The 12,980-nt window shown below is 49.3% G+C and overlaps 1 protein-coding gene across 1 annotated transcript; it reads left to right on the top strand.

The window, feature by feature from the left end:
* Positions 1-8,499: 8,499 nt before the first annotated feature.
* LOC115337752 (olfactory receptor 14A16-like) lies at positions 8,500-9,435 on the top strand. Its single transcript, XM_030006165.1, has one exon. The coding sequence runs from the start codon at positions 8,500-8,502 to the stop codon at positions 9,433-9,435; it is 936 nt and encodes a 311-aa protein (XP_029862025.1).
* The last annotated feature ends 3,545 nt before the right edge of the window (positions 9,436-12,980 follow it).

Raw genomic sequence — 12,980 nt, 5'->3', positions numbered from 1 at the left:
TACCCCTCCTGCGCAGGTAGGAAGCCAGGTCTAGCCCACCCGCGCAATAGGAAGGCTAGGTCTACCCTTTCCGTGAGCGTAGGGAGGCCAGGTCTACCCTGACCATGCGATTAGGGAGGCCAGATCTACCCTGCCCCTGTGGGTAGGGAGGCCAGGTCTACCCCGCCCACACCAGTAGGGAGGCCAGGTCTACCGCATTAGCGTGGGTAAGGAGTCCAGGTCTACCCTATCCACCCCGGAATGGAGGGCAGGTCTACCCGCCTGCGCGGGTAGTGAGGCCAGATCTACACCTCCCTTACTAGTAGGGAGGCCAGGTCTACCCCGCCTGCACCGGTACGGAGCCCATTCTACTTATCCCTTACCGTTAGGGTGGCCATGTCTACCCTGCCTGCGCTGGCAGGAAGCCAGGTCTAGCTCACCCGCGTGATAGGGTGGCCAGGTCTACCCTGTCCGTGAGCGTAGGGAGGCCAGGTCTACCCTTCCATGCAGTTTGGGAGGGCAGATCTACGCTGCCCCTGTGGGTAGGGAGGCCAGGTCTATTCCGCCGCGTGGGTAGGGAGGCCAGATCTACCCTTCCTTTACTAGTAGGAAGGTCAGGTCTACCACGCCCGCGTGGGTAGGGAGGACAGGTCTACCCCATTAGCGCGGGCAGGGAGGCCCGGTCTACCCCACTGTCGTGGTTTAACCCCAACCACCAACTAAGCACCATGCAGCCACTCAGTCACTCCCCCCCCCGACCCAGTGGGATGGGGGAGAAAATCGGGAAAAAAGAAGCAAAACCCATGGGTTGAGATAAGAACAGTTTAATAGAACAGAAAAGAAGAAACTAATACATATGGCTTCACAGTGGCTTTCTGTCCCTCTGGGTTGCTTATTAGCACAGGTTTTGCTGCAATAAAACTATTTGAAACTCCACCTACACCCAACACTCCTTCCGCATTTACAACTAATGGCCATGAGGAGGGCCAGTTACGCTGTGCTATGATGGTCATATTAGCCCCAGAGTCCAGCAAACCTATCAATTTTATCTGTGATGGGGATGCATTTGCCATAGTGAGGGTACAGGTCATTTGTGGCCTGCTTTCCATAATGCATTGCGACCAAAATACCTGCAGCTTTCCAGTGGACCCAAAACCTTGAGTACCACGAATTACCTGTTCTGTTGCAGGCACACAGCTCATAAATGGTACGAGTTGAGCAATTCGTGTACCTCCTTTTATAGTGACTGGAGGCGTTGCAGTAGATACTATTGCACATATTTGCCCGTGATAATCAGCAGCAATAACTCCCACAGGCACCATTAACCCTTGCAAAGTACTACTTGATTGTCCTATTAGTAAGGCACTTAATCCTTTACCAATTGGTCCCCAGGCTTCCAGGGGCACTTTATGCACTCCTGGGGTAGATAAGGTTACTGTGTGGGCGGTGCATACATCCATCCCGGCTGCTCCTTGGGTTTGTCCCCGTAACTTGTCACAAAGGCTTGTGGTGTCTGCGCTGGATGTTGTACCAGAAAGGGGTTGCTGGAGTGGTAGGGCATTTGTGTCTGCACGCACCCCATCACGCTCTTTATGCCGTTTCCTGACTGGAGGGGTTAACCGTTAGCATGAAATTTAGATTTACATTGCTTTGCAAAGTGTCCCAGCTTTCCGCACTTAAGACATGTAGTTGCTCCCACGGCCACCTGCCCGGCTCCTCCTTTTCTATGTTTAGCGGGACACTTAGCCTTGACATGTCCAGCCTGCCCACAGCAGTAACATTTCTGATTAGACATACGCATTGCAGACATAGCTGTAGCTAATGCAGACATTCTGTGTTCAACAGAGCCCACCTTCCCGCAAGCCGTAATCATAGCTTCTAGGGTTGGATCCCCATGGAGCGTCTTAATCACCTTTTGACAATCTGTGTTAACATTGTCACGGGCTAACTGTTTTGCCAGCATTTCTCGTATATGTGCATCAAATACCTGCCGCTCTATAGCCCCCATCAATTTCTCTACAAACGACAGAAACGGCTCTTTAGCCCCCTGTTTAATCATGGTATATCTTGCCTTAGGCTCCGCCAGCTCCGCCGTTCGGAGCAAAGCTTCTACACCAATAGTCTTTACTTGCTCCAATACAAGTGGATGCCATTGAGCCTGATGTTGAGGATTATTAAATTGACCAGTCCCAGTCGGAACATCAGCTCCGTTACCATAACGTGGATCGGTTTGTGAAAGCTGCAAATTGCGTACTGCTTGCGCCTCTGCTCTCTGAGTCCAGATACTACGAAAAACGGCGCATTGCACAGGTTGGAAAATAATTTGAGCAATTTGAGCAACATCATAAGGTGTCATTTCTTCCATAGTTAATAGGCGTATTAATTGCATAACTGCGGGGGAGTTGGGACCGTATTGTGCAGTTGCCTTTTGTAAATCCTGTATAACTTTCCACGAATATGGTCTATGTTCATCCATAATTCCTTGTCCTGAATCACCCCATACCACAGGGAAAGCCATCGCCCCAGTCCCCCTTAAATTCGTTTCACTGGAGTTGCCTGCTGTTACAGGAACGTTAATTTGCTCGGATAGGTCCCATTTTCCTTCTTGCAGAGCTCGAGCTTTCACCTGCTGCCAGAATTTCAGGGGGTTGTGGGGACTGACAGTAAATCGAGCCGGCGGAAGGACCCAGGGCTGTCCTCAACAACGCGAGCCTCCCTGTAATTGTCCCTCCTTCGGTGTTCCCGCAGACCCCCCAGATTCAGGATCCCCCATATTATTGTCCATGGGATCATCCCAATCCTCTGATGTTTCGGCTGACAGAGCGGGGTACAGACATGAGGTCCCCTGTTCCCCTCCCCGCGCCCGGGGGGGTGCTATTCATCCCTTCTTGATCCTCTGAATCAAGCAGCAAGGTGGGAGGCAGACGGGTTAACCGGCGCCTCTGCCGTTTCAGCGGGGCATACGTCACTACCAGGAAGCAAGTCCTGGGGCCGCTTATATGTTCTATCTTTAATAGTCCGAGGATGTCCTGAGGGCCGCTCATCATCAGAGTCATCAATGAAAGGGTTCTTTTGTCGGCCCCATGGCTTTGGCCGCCCTGCGCGCCTGCCAGAGGACTGGGCAACAGACCCCACGCCCTCTGTGGGAGAGGACTGCCCTCCCCCCACGATAGGGACGTCTGGCTCCTTCATCCTATCCCTTTGTTCTTTAATGTCTTTGACAGTTTCAAGGAGCTGGCGCCAAGTCATCAGGAGTCTGGCTGCCTCCTTAGACCCTCGGGATGCACTGTCAAACAGCTTGTCCCCGAGTCCTTGCCACACAGGCACACTAAATGCAGTCACTGTATCTGCTTTATATCTGTGTTGCTTGCCCCATGAGAGCATTTTCCGCAACATCAACTCTTCTACTTTAAGTCCTCTCTTTTGCAATATTACTTTCCACATATTTACAATTCCGGCGTCCTCTTTACTGAGGGTCCTGCCCATGTTCCCGGCAGCTCACCTGTTTATCTCCAGGTGTCAAGTATCGGTCCGGACTAGCAGCTCTTCCCGCTGCTCTCAAGCTATGCCGGGCTCCGTCTCCACTGCTCTCCTCGCAGTCACAAGCATTATTTACAGCATCACGTTGGGGTCACCAATTGTCGTGGTCGAGACGGACAAACGACACGTACGCATTCTTATACTACAAGCAAAGAAGGTTTTTTTTATTACTACAAGCCAGCAAATTTATACCCATTATACTTGTTACCTTCTACATATGTCTGTCCCTTATTGGTTAAAAAGTTGTCAGAAGTTGTTTTTTTTCACCCCTCATTGGGTGACTTTTTCAGGTTCCTTATCGCAACTGCAAACGGTCAACACATTCCTTAAACTTAGTTTCCCAGGCATGCTTCTCATCCTTTCTTATTCTCTCACGGGAACACTGTAATCTTGTCAAGGTCAATATCCTCCCCAGGCCCCTCAGTCCAGCCGAGGTCCTCCACAACCACAAGAAGCCCAACTTCCCTGAGACAGAAGTAAGAGCAGGAGAGCTTGAGGATCTGGGGGATTTCACAGAAGAACTGGTCCAGAGCACTGCCTTGGCAGAGTGGTAGTGAAAATGTATTGGCTGTGTGCAGCACAGCCTAAAGGAAACCGCTACCCCAGGCGGCTGCTGTCATGTTGGCACAAGCTCTGCTTCCCAGGAGGGTCCCATAGTGCAGGGGCTTGCAGATGGCAATGTAGCGGTCATAGGCCATGACAGTGAGACGATAGAACTCTGTTGTAGCACAGAAAACAAACAAACAAAAAGACATGGGCAGCACACCCTTGGTAGGAGATGGCCCTGGTGTCCCACAGGGAATTGGCCATAGCTTTGGGGAGAGTGGTGGAGATGGAGCCCAAGTCGAGGAGGGAGAGGTTAAGGAGAAAGAAGTACATGGGGGTGTGGAGGTGGTGGTTGCAGACTACAGCGGTGATGATGAGGCCGTTTCCCAGGAGGGTAGCCAGGTAGATGCCCAGGAAGAGCCAGAAGTGCAAGAGGTGCAGCTCCCACGTGTCTGCAAATGCTAGAAGGAGGAACTCAGTGATAAAGCTGCTCTTAGACATTTTCTTCCTCTGAGCATGGGCACCTGTTCAAGGAGTAAAAGGCAGTGACATTAGGAGAGACTTCTCCAAGGACAACCCCATGCCATTTCTCATAGAAATCTCCCTCCCTGAGCTGAATGAGGAAAAAGTCAGCTCATTCCCCAACCCTACCAACGAATGACATGCTTCCTGACCATTTATAATGCAGCTTAGACACCTCGTTTCCATGAGGACATCTCTGGGGCGGGACTCCCAGAGTCAGAGTCAGAATAGAAGCTGACCCGCACCCCCATGCCAACTCCAGAGATCAAGAATATGGCAGACAGGTGGGGAAAAAAAGGAGTAATATGACTACGCTCTGAAAAAAACGAAGCAAGGGGAGGAAGGCAGGCATGTGCTGAAGCCACCCAGCTGTGCTCTCCACCTCCCTTTTAGCCTGTTTGTTGTGTATTGATTGTAGGACACACGCACTTCTAGACTGGAGGTCCAGCTGCGGAGGAGGTGATTCATGCCCTAGACCCCGTGGCCTTGGGGACAGAGGCTGTGCTGGGTGGGAGAGGAGTCCAAGGGCTTGCTACGGGGAAGTTGTCTGAACTGCAGGGGATGTCAGGATGCCCTCCTCTCACGGCATTTCTCGGAGCATGCACTCTCTGCCCATGTAGCTGCTGCCTGGAGCTCAGTACAGCTGGTCTTCAAGAACAGCATCCTCCAAGCTCAGCAACAGTCCAGACCACAATTCAATCTAAACTTGAAAGGCAATTCGAGGGCACCATAATGAGTGGTTACTACTTCAGGAACTGTTAAAGGAGAAGCAAAGATACTGTGTGGCCACTGCTGAGTTTAGTAACAACAAGTGTAGGTAGATCTGAGATACTCCATGTCCTCTTTGCCTCAGTCTTCCCCAGCAAGGTCTCCCAGGCCTCTGGCTTGAGGCAGGACACTGGAGGAGAACAACCAGCAAAGGATGTGGCTCAAATCAGGGGTCCTTGAGCAAACACAATCCTTACCAGTCTATGAGACAGGTGGGGCGGCAGCTGAGGGAGCTGAGAGGGCAAGCCAATGTCACAGTGAGGTCACTCTCCATTGCCTTTGAAAGGTCATGGAGAATGAGGGAATTATCTGATGACTGGCAGAACCCCAAAGTTGCCTGCACCTTTCAGAAATGCCCAAAGGATGAGCAGGGGAACTAAAGGCTGTCCCCCAGAGTGTGTCCACCCAGATCCCATTTCTGGGTGTGTGAAAGACAAGGTGCCTGGATTTACACAGGACAGGTTGTACCTGGCCATCCTCTTTGCTTTCTGTAAAGAAAGGACCAGATCGCTGGAGAGATTGAGAGAGTGCTCTCTTTTACCTGGAAGTCAGAAAGGCATTCAGCATCCTCCTCATCTTGTGTCCAAATTAGCATATTACAGTCTGCATGGATGGGTAAGTGGTTAAAAAAACACCTGGACAGTTGGGCTCAGAGGGACATGGTCCATGCATGGTACTCTGCCTGAAGGCATCTAGCCAGTAGGGTCCTGCAGGGGTCTATGCTGACACCTGCCCTGTTTAACATGTTTATAATGACCCGGAGGAGATGAGAGAGTGCTTTTTCAGAACATTTGTAGATGACACCCTATTGAGGAGAGCAGACACTACACTGAAGCCAGGGCTGCCATTGCACAGTTTCCTGTGGCCAATGGATGGGCCAGGAGGAACATAAGCTAAAGTCCTGTCCTTGAGGTGGACAAAGCCCCTGCAATGATACAGGCCAGGGACTGCCTGCATGGGAAGCAGCTCTGTGCGAAAGGCTCTGGTGGTCCCTGGATTTCACTAGGCAAAATGTGAGCCATCAGCAAAGGTGGTCACCTGTGTCCTGGGCTGCGTTAGCAGGAGCACAGTCAGTGGAAGGGATTATCCCCCTCTACTCAGCACTTTTTAAAGCTCATCCAGATTACTTCTCTAGTTTTTTACCCCCCACCATGACAGAGAGAGACTGGCAAACTGGAGAAAGTTCACTGGAGGGCCTCTAAGGTGGTCAGGCCTGGCGCACATGTGCTGTGAGAAGAGGCTGAGAGCTCGGGCTTGTTCATCCTAGAGGAAGGAAGGTCTTGGGGGAAGACACAGCAGTATGGCACTGTCGCAATAGAGATGGACACGACAAACATCAGATTGTGCAAACATGGCTACTTTATTGTTCTAACAAGCTTTTTTATAACTTTCTTCAGAGTATGTGTTCATATATGATTGGTTTAGTTAGTAACTAAGTCCCTTGCTCGGGACTTTCCAGACTCTCAAGGATACACCACAAGCTGCTCAAGGTCACTCTGCTCATGCACCGCCAGGCATTCGGCAGATTCGCTACGTTCCCTGACAATTCCCCCTTTTTGTATTTGTGCTAAAAATATTGCTCCGGCAGCCCTCTGCAGGGCCCTTTGCAGAAGGCTGAGAAGACAGGGCAACATTAGGAGCACAGTTATCACAATCAAGATCACTACCCCCCACAGTCCTTGAGCAGAGATATCAACCATCCAGACAATCCCCAACCCTCGAACATGTTTCCTAGCCAATCTGACTCATCGCTTTTTGTCAACTTCCTGACTGCCTTCTTTAAGCCCTGTCACTCCTGTGGTCTCTTGAGGGTGTATCTGATCTGCCCCTGAGGGCTTTCCAACAGAGAGCTGCCCCTGGGCAGTGCCCTGCTGCCAGGAGGTGCCTACAGGGCAGAGCTGAGCACACAGCTGGTGGCACTGGGTCTGTGAGCACTAACAGGGAGGAGACGTGGGAACAGAGAAACAGCTCCTGGCAGCAACAGCTCCAGGCAGCAGAGACATGGGCAAGAGGTGAGAGGAACAGGCTAATGGCAAAGGCTGCGAGACCTCCCTGTCAGCCATTCAGGGAACATGCTTTTCCCCTAAAAAGGCCCCTGGTCTCCTCTGCCACCTAGTAAAGCCTCTGCCCTCAGAGCTATGGGGTTCAGGCAGCAGCTGCCTCCTCTGCAGCCATAGGTCACATAAAGGACTCTCCTGAGTGCCCCTCTGTCCCTTCCTGGCCTTGCCTCCCTTGGCAGAAGCATTGGGATGTTGCTCCCTTTTTCTCCACCCACCCCTGTGCTGCTGTTCTTGTTTTCAGGCTCTCTGGGGATGGGGGGTTCAGGTCCTGCCAGGTAGATCTGTCCACGGGAGCAAGGTGCCCAAACCCCCTTCTACCCTGTGGGTCTCTGAGCAAAGCAGTCCCTGGGGTGGGGATAAAGCTGACTCTCCTCTCAAGACACCCTAACTTCAGGGCATCCAGAAGTGCTTAGCTCATCACTGGGGAGAGAAGTGTGAAGGTCACCTGCACTTTGAAACAGGATTCCTCAGGTCGGAGCAGTATCCAATTTCCTTTCAGAGGAACATCTGAGTGTGGTCATGCTCCAGCTATGAGACAAGTGAGCCCAGGGCAGCTGAGAGCAAGGCTGATGGACAGACCAGCCATCCTCACGCTGTACCAAGGGTCTGTCCCTTTGCCTCCCAGGACTCTCAAGATAGCACTTGCCGCGTAGAAGAAATGTGAAGGATGTCTGCCTTCAAAAAAACCACTCCTCAGATACGAGAGGTAGAACAGGAGCAAAACAATCAAAAAATCAGCACAGGTCTTCTCTGCAGTAGGGTGACTCTGGAGGGTCAATGCTGAAATCCATTTGATCTCAGGAGTGGATTTAACCCGACATCACTCCTGGCTCCTATTTGCCTATTGGTACACAGCAGGACTAACTCCTCCAGAGCCCACAGCAGATTGACCTGCTCCCTACTGCACCCTCAGCCAGGACAAGCCAGAGCTCAAATGAGGGAGCTGCATGATAGTCTTCCTGGAAGGACAGATGCAGTGTGGAGGTTTCTGTGAGAGATGGGATTGGTTTTGTTAAGAGAAGTCAGTCCTCACTTGCCACTGCCTTTTCCTCCAAAGACAGGCCCTCATGGTCAGAGGAAGCACATGTCCAACAGCAGCTCCATCACCCAGTTCCTCCTCCTGGAGTTTGCAAATACACGGGAGCTGCAGCTCTTGCACTTCTGGCTCTTCCTGGGCATCTACCTGGCTGCCGTCCTGGGAAACAGCTTCATCATTACTGCTGTAGCCTGTGACCACCACCTCCACACACCCATGAACTTCTTCCTCCTCAGCCTCGCCCTCCTCGACCTGGGTGCCATCTCCACCACTGTTCCCAAATCCATTGCCAATTTCCTCTGGGACACTAGAGCTATTTCCTACTTGGGATGTGCTGCACAGATCATTTTCTTTCTCCTTTTCTTGTCAGTAGAGTCCTCCCTTCTCACCATCATGGCCTATGACCGCTATGTTGCCATCTGCAAACCCCTGCACTACAGGACCCTCCTGGGCAGCAGAGCTTGTCTCCACATGGCAGCAGCTGCCTGGGGCAGTGGGTTTCTCCATGCTGTGCTGCACACTGGGAATACATTTTCACTACCCCTCTGCCAAGGCAATGCTGTGGACCAGTTCTTCTGTGAAGTCCCCCAGATCCTCAAGCTCTCCTGCTCAGATGCCTACCTCAGGGAAATTGGGCTTCTTGTAGTTAGTGCTTTTTTAGCATTTGGGTGTTTTGTTCTCATTGTGCTGTCCTATGGGCAAATCTTCAGGGCCGTGCTGAGGATCCCCTCCAAGCAGGGACAGCACAAAGTCTTTTCCACTTGCCTCCCTCACCTGGCTGTGGTCTCCCTGTTTGTCAGCACTGCCATGGTAGCCTACCTGAAGCCCCCCTCCACCTCTGCCCCAGCTCTAAATCTCATAGTGTCAGTTCTGTACTCGGTGGTGCCTCCAGCTGTGAACCCCCTCATCTACAGCATGAGGAACAAGGAGATCCAGGATGCTCTCAAGAAAATGATTCTACCAATGATATTTCAGCAGCAATGAGGTGTCCTCCTCTCCTCAAAAGCAATCTCACAATTATCTCAGGCAACGTCTGTCTAGTGGTCATTGTATCTGTTATAAACATGCCTGTACACAAATATTTGCTTTCGTCCTGCTTCTCCAGAGGATGAACTGAGTCTATCTGACCCAGAGACCTTCTGTAAATGAGTCTGTCACCATGCTACATTTGACCTCCTTTGTGACATCTCTGTAATAAAAGGAGATTTCCTCAGTGCCCTGTGTGAAGCTTGGGCTTTTTTTCCCAAACGGGGGTACGGAATACACTCAGGGAATTGCAGGCTGAAAGGACTTGCTGTTGTGCTTGGGTGCTGCATGGGCTGAGGGGATGAGGGAATGGGGTGTTGTGTAAGAGGAGGGCTGGACTGAGTCCTCACCTGTGAGTGCCCAGTGCCACTGGAGATCCTGAATGGGATAGAGGCATCTGCTGGGGACTGTCACATGTGGAAGGGCTGCTGACTGACTCATGCCCTTCAGGGAGGTATCAGGAGCCACCAGGACACGCACCAGTGTTGGGTACACACTGGATAGTTTCACAATAATGTCAAAGCAAAGGACGGATAAGCTAACCAGGGCTAACGAGGACTCTGCAATGTCAGGAGAGGCAGTAGGGGCACAGCAGGAATGGGGAAGGGAGACTAGAGCGTGGTTCATGTCACCTTCAATGAGAAGCCATGGGCTGGATCCAGTGACAGCCCTGAACACTTCCTGAGACAGTTGGAATGCCCTTTGATTGTCTACAGACCCATGGGAAGGGTCTGCTTCCCAGCCTGATCAGCACGGCCAGTGTGGGGTCACCCCGTGGCCCAAGGGCTCTGCAACGCCCTTACTCTGCAGAGTAGCACTGCCAGCTCAGGGCCTTGCAGGGAGCAACTCTTTACTCATGAAAGAAAAGGTATAGCTCTGGGTGTCCTGGTCCAATATCTGGGACTAAGTCGGCGAGCTGTGGCCTACTTCTCGAAGCAATTAGACAACGTTTGCCTGGGATGGCCTGGTTGTCTGAGAGCCGTCGCTGCAACTGTGCTATTGATCCAAGAAGCTCGCAAGTTCACCCTAGGACAGAGAATTACAGTGTATGTTCCCCACATGGTGATCACTGTGCTTGAACAGAAAGGGGGGCATTGGTTATCCCTTAGTAGAATGCTGAAATACCAAGTGGTGTTGCTGGAGCAAGACGATGTTTACTTAAAAACTACTACTATCGTTAACCCTGCTGTGTTTTTAACAACTGATCAAGTTGAAGGAGAACTGGAACATGACTGGCTCCAGACAATTGAAGAAGTCTACTCCAGCCGACCAGATCTCCAAGATGCGCCACTGGAAGAGACGGATTGGGAACTATATACCGACGGAAGCAGTTTCATCCGTGATGGAAAACGCTTAACAGGATATGCGGCAACCACTACTGAGAAGGTAATTGAATCACGAGCTTTGCCTTCAAATGTATCTGACCAAAAGGCTGAACTGATAGCTCTTACTTGAGCACTGGAACTAAGTCAAAGAAAGCGAGTCAACATTTGGACAGACTCAAAGTGTGCTTTTGGAGTAGGACATGCACATGGAGCAATAGGGAAAGAAAGAGGACTGTTATCTGCACAAGGAACCACCTTTCAGCATGCAGAACAAATACTGAAATTGTTAGAAGCCATTCAAAAGCCAGCAGCAGTCATGATAATGCACTGTAAAGCACGTCAGTCAGGTAGGACTGTCCCTGAAACAGGTAACTGATTGGCTGATAGAGCTGCTAAAGATGCTGCAGAAAAAGGCATCCTAGCACTAGTTCCAGAGAAAAGTGTAAATTTACCTAAAGATGCTCCAAATTATAATGAAAAAGATGAAGAATTAATTATTAGATTGCAGGCTAATAAAAATGAACCAGGATGGGCTGTAACACCAACAGGTCAAATAATAGTCCCACCCGCAATAATGAGAGAAATTGCCCGGGCTGAACATAGCAAAGTACATTGCGGAACAGAAAACCTTGTTAAGCATTTACAAAAGTGTATTTTGAGTAGAGATATGACAAAGATTATTTGAACAATTACAATGGGATGTGAAATTTGTATACGCAATAATCCCCAAACCAGTAATAAGATTACTTTTGGAATTACGAAACAAGGAAATTCTCCAGAAGAATGCTGGTAAACTGATTTTACAGAATTGCCCTGAAAAGAAGGATATCGATATATCCTAGTTCTCTTTGATACTTTCACTGGGTGGCCTGAGGCTTTCCCTTGCCGCACCAACAAAGCAAGAGAAGTAGTTAAAGTCTTGCTCAAAGAGATCATACCAAGATTTGGGGTCCCTGTAGGAATGTCATCTGACAATGGCCCTCATTTTATAGCAAAGATTGTAAGACAGTTGAGCAAGGTATTGTCTATAGATTGGGACTATCACACCCCATATAGACCGCAAGCAAGTGGGAAAGTAGAAAGAATGAACTACACTCTCAAGCAACAGCTGAGTAAAATTTGTCAGGAAACCTCGCTTACATGGGTTAAAGCATTACCCATGGCTCTATTAAGAATCAGAGTACAGCCAAAAGGGAAGGAAATTTAAGTCCTTATGAAATGTTATATGGGAGACCATATCAAGGGTCCTATGTTCCAAATACCTTGAGCGCTTTCGGAGATATGTCTTTAAAGGGTGTTATGATTTCTTTAGGAAACTCTTTACAAGAACTTCGTCAGTATGTCTCCACAGCTGGACCCTTAGAATTGGACACAGCAGTGCATCCCTTCCAACCAGGAGACTGGGTATACGTAAAGTCGTGGACTGCAGAACCACTAGCTGAGAAGTGGAAAGGACCGTATCAAGTACTTTTAACAACATATACAGCAGCAAAGGTTTGGGGAAAAGGACCTTGGCTTCACTATTCAAGAGTAAAGAAAGCACCAACAGGGAATTGGAAGTCTAAAGAAACCGGTCCTTTGAAATTGAAAACCTATAAATAAGTTTCATGCTATGCACTTGGGAGAACAATTGTGTAAAGCTTATAATATTGGGGTTGTTACTAGGGATATTGTCAGGGGCAGTAATCCTTTTGTGTGTTACAGGTTTTACATATTTTCTTTTAAGTTGTCCTAAACATAAGATAAATAATAGTAGATGTAAAATTACAAAGGCAGAATCACGAACTGACATCATAAAGAATCCGTAGTATAAGATAAACAAAATGATTATTGTCTGAATTACTAATCCTGATATTAGTCGTTCCTGTGATTTTGATAAAAGACAATCTAGTTATACAATTGATTCAAGGTTTTGCGAAGGTACAAAATTTAACCTCAATAACAGCCTGCCTTCCGATTCCAAAGTCAGCTGAAAATCCAATTCCATGGGGAATATTGACATTGAATCTAACCAAAACTTGGGAAAAGATGTGGGACAATGAGAATCAGTTTAACAGATTAAATTGGATGGATTTGGATGGCAATTATTCTTTAAACTTTGAAAGGAGGAATTATAGCATTTTGAATTGCAACATTACCAACCATCCACCTCATGAGCAAAAGAATTAATTTATCATC

This window comes from Aquila chrysaetos (assembly GCF_900496995.4).
Source record: "Aquila chrysaetos chrysaetos chromosome W unlocalized genomic scaffold, bAquChr1.4 W_unloc_6, whole genome shotgun sequence".
NCBI classification, from domain to species: Eukaryota; Metazoa; Chordata; class Aves; order Accipitriformes; family Accipitridae; genus Aquila; species Aquila chrysaetos.
The sequence above is the reverse complement of the archived record's forward strand: the minus strand, read 5'-3'. Positions and strand labels throughout refer to the sequence as shown.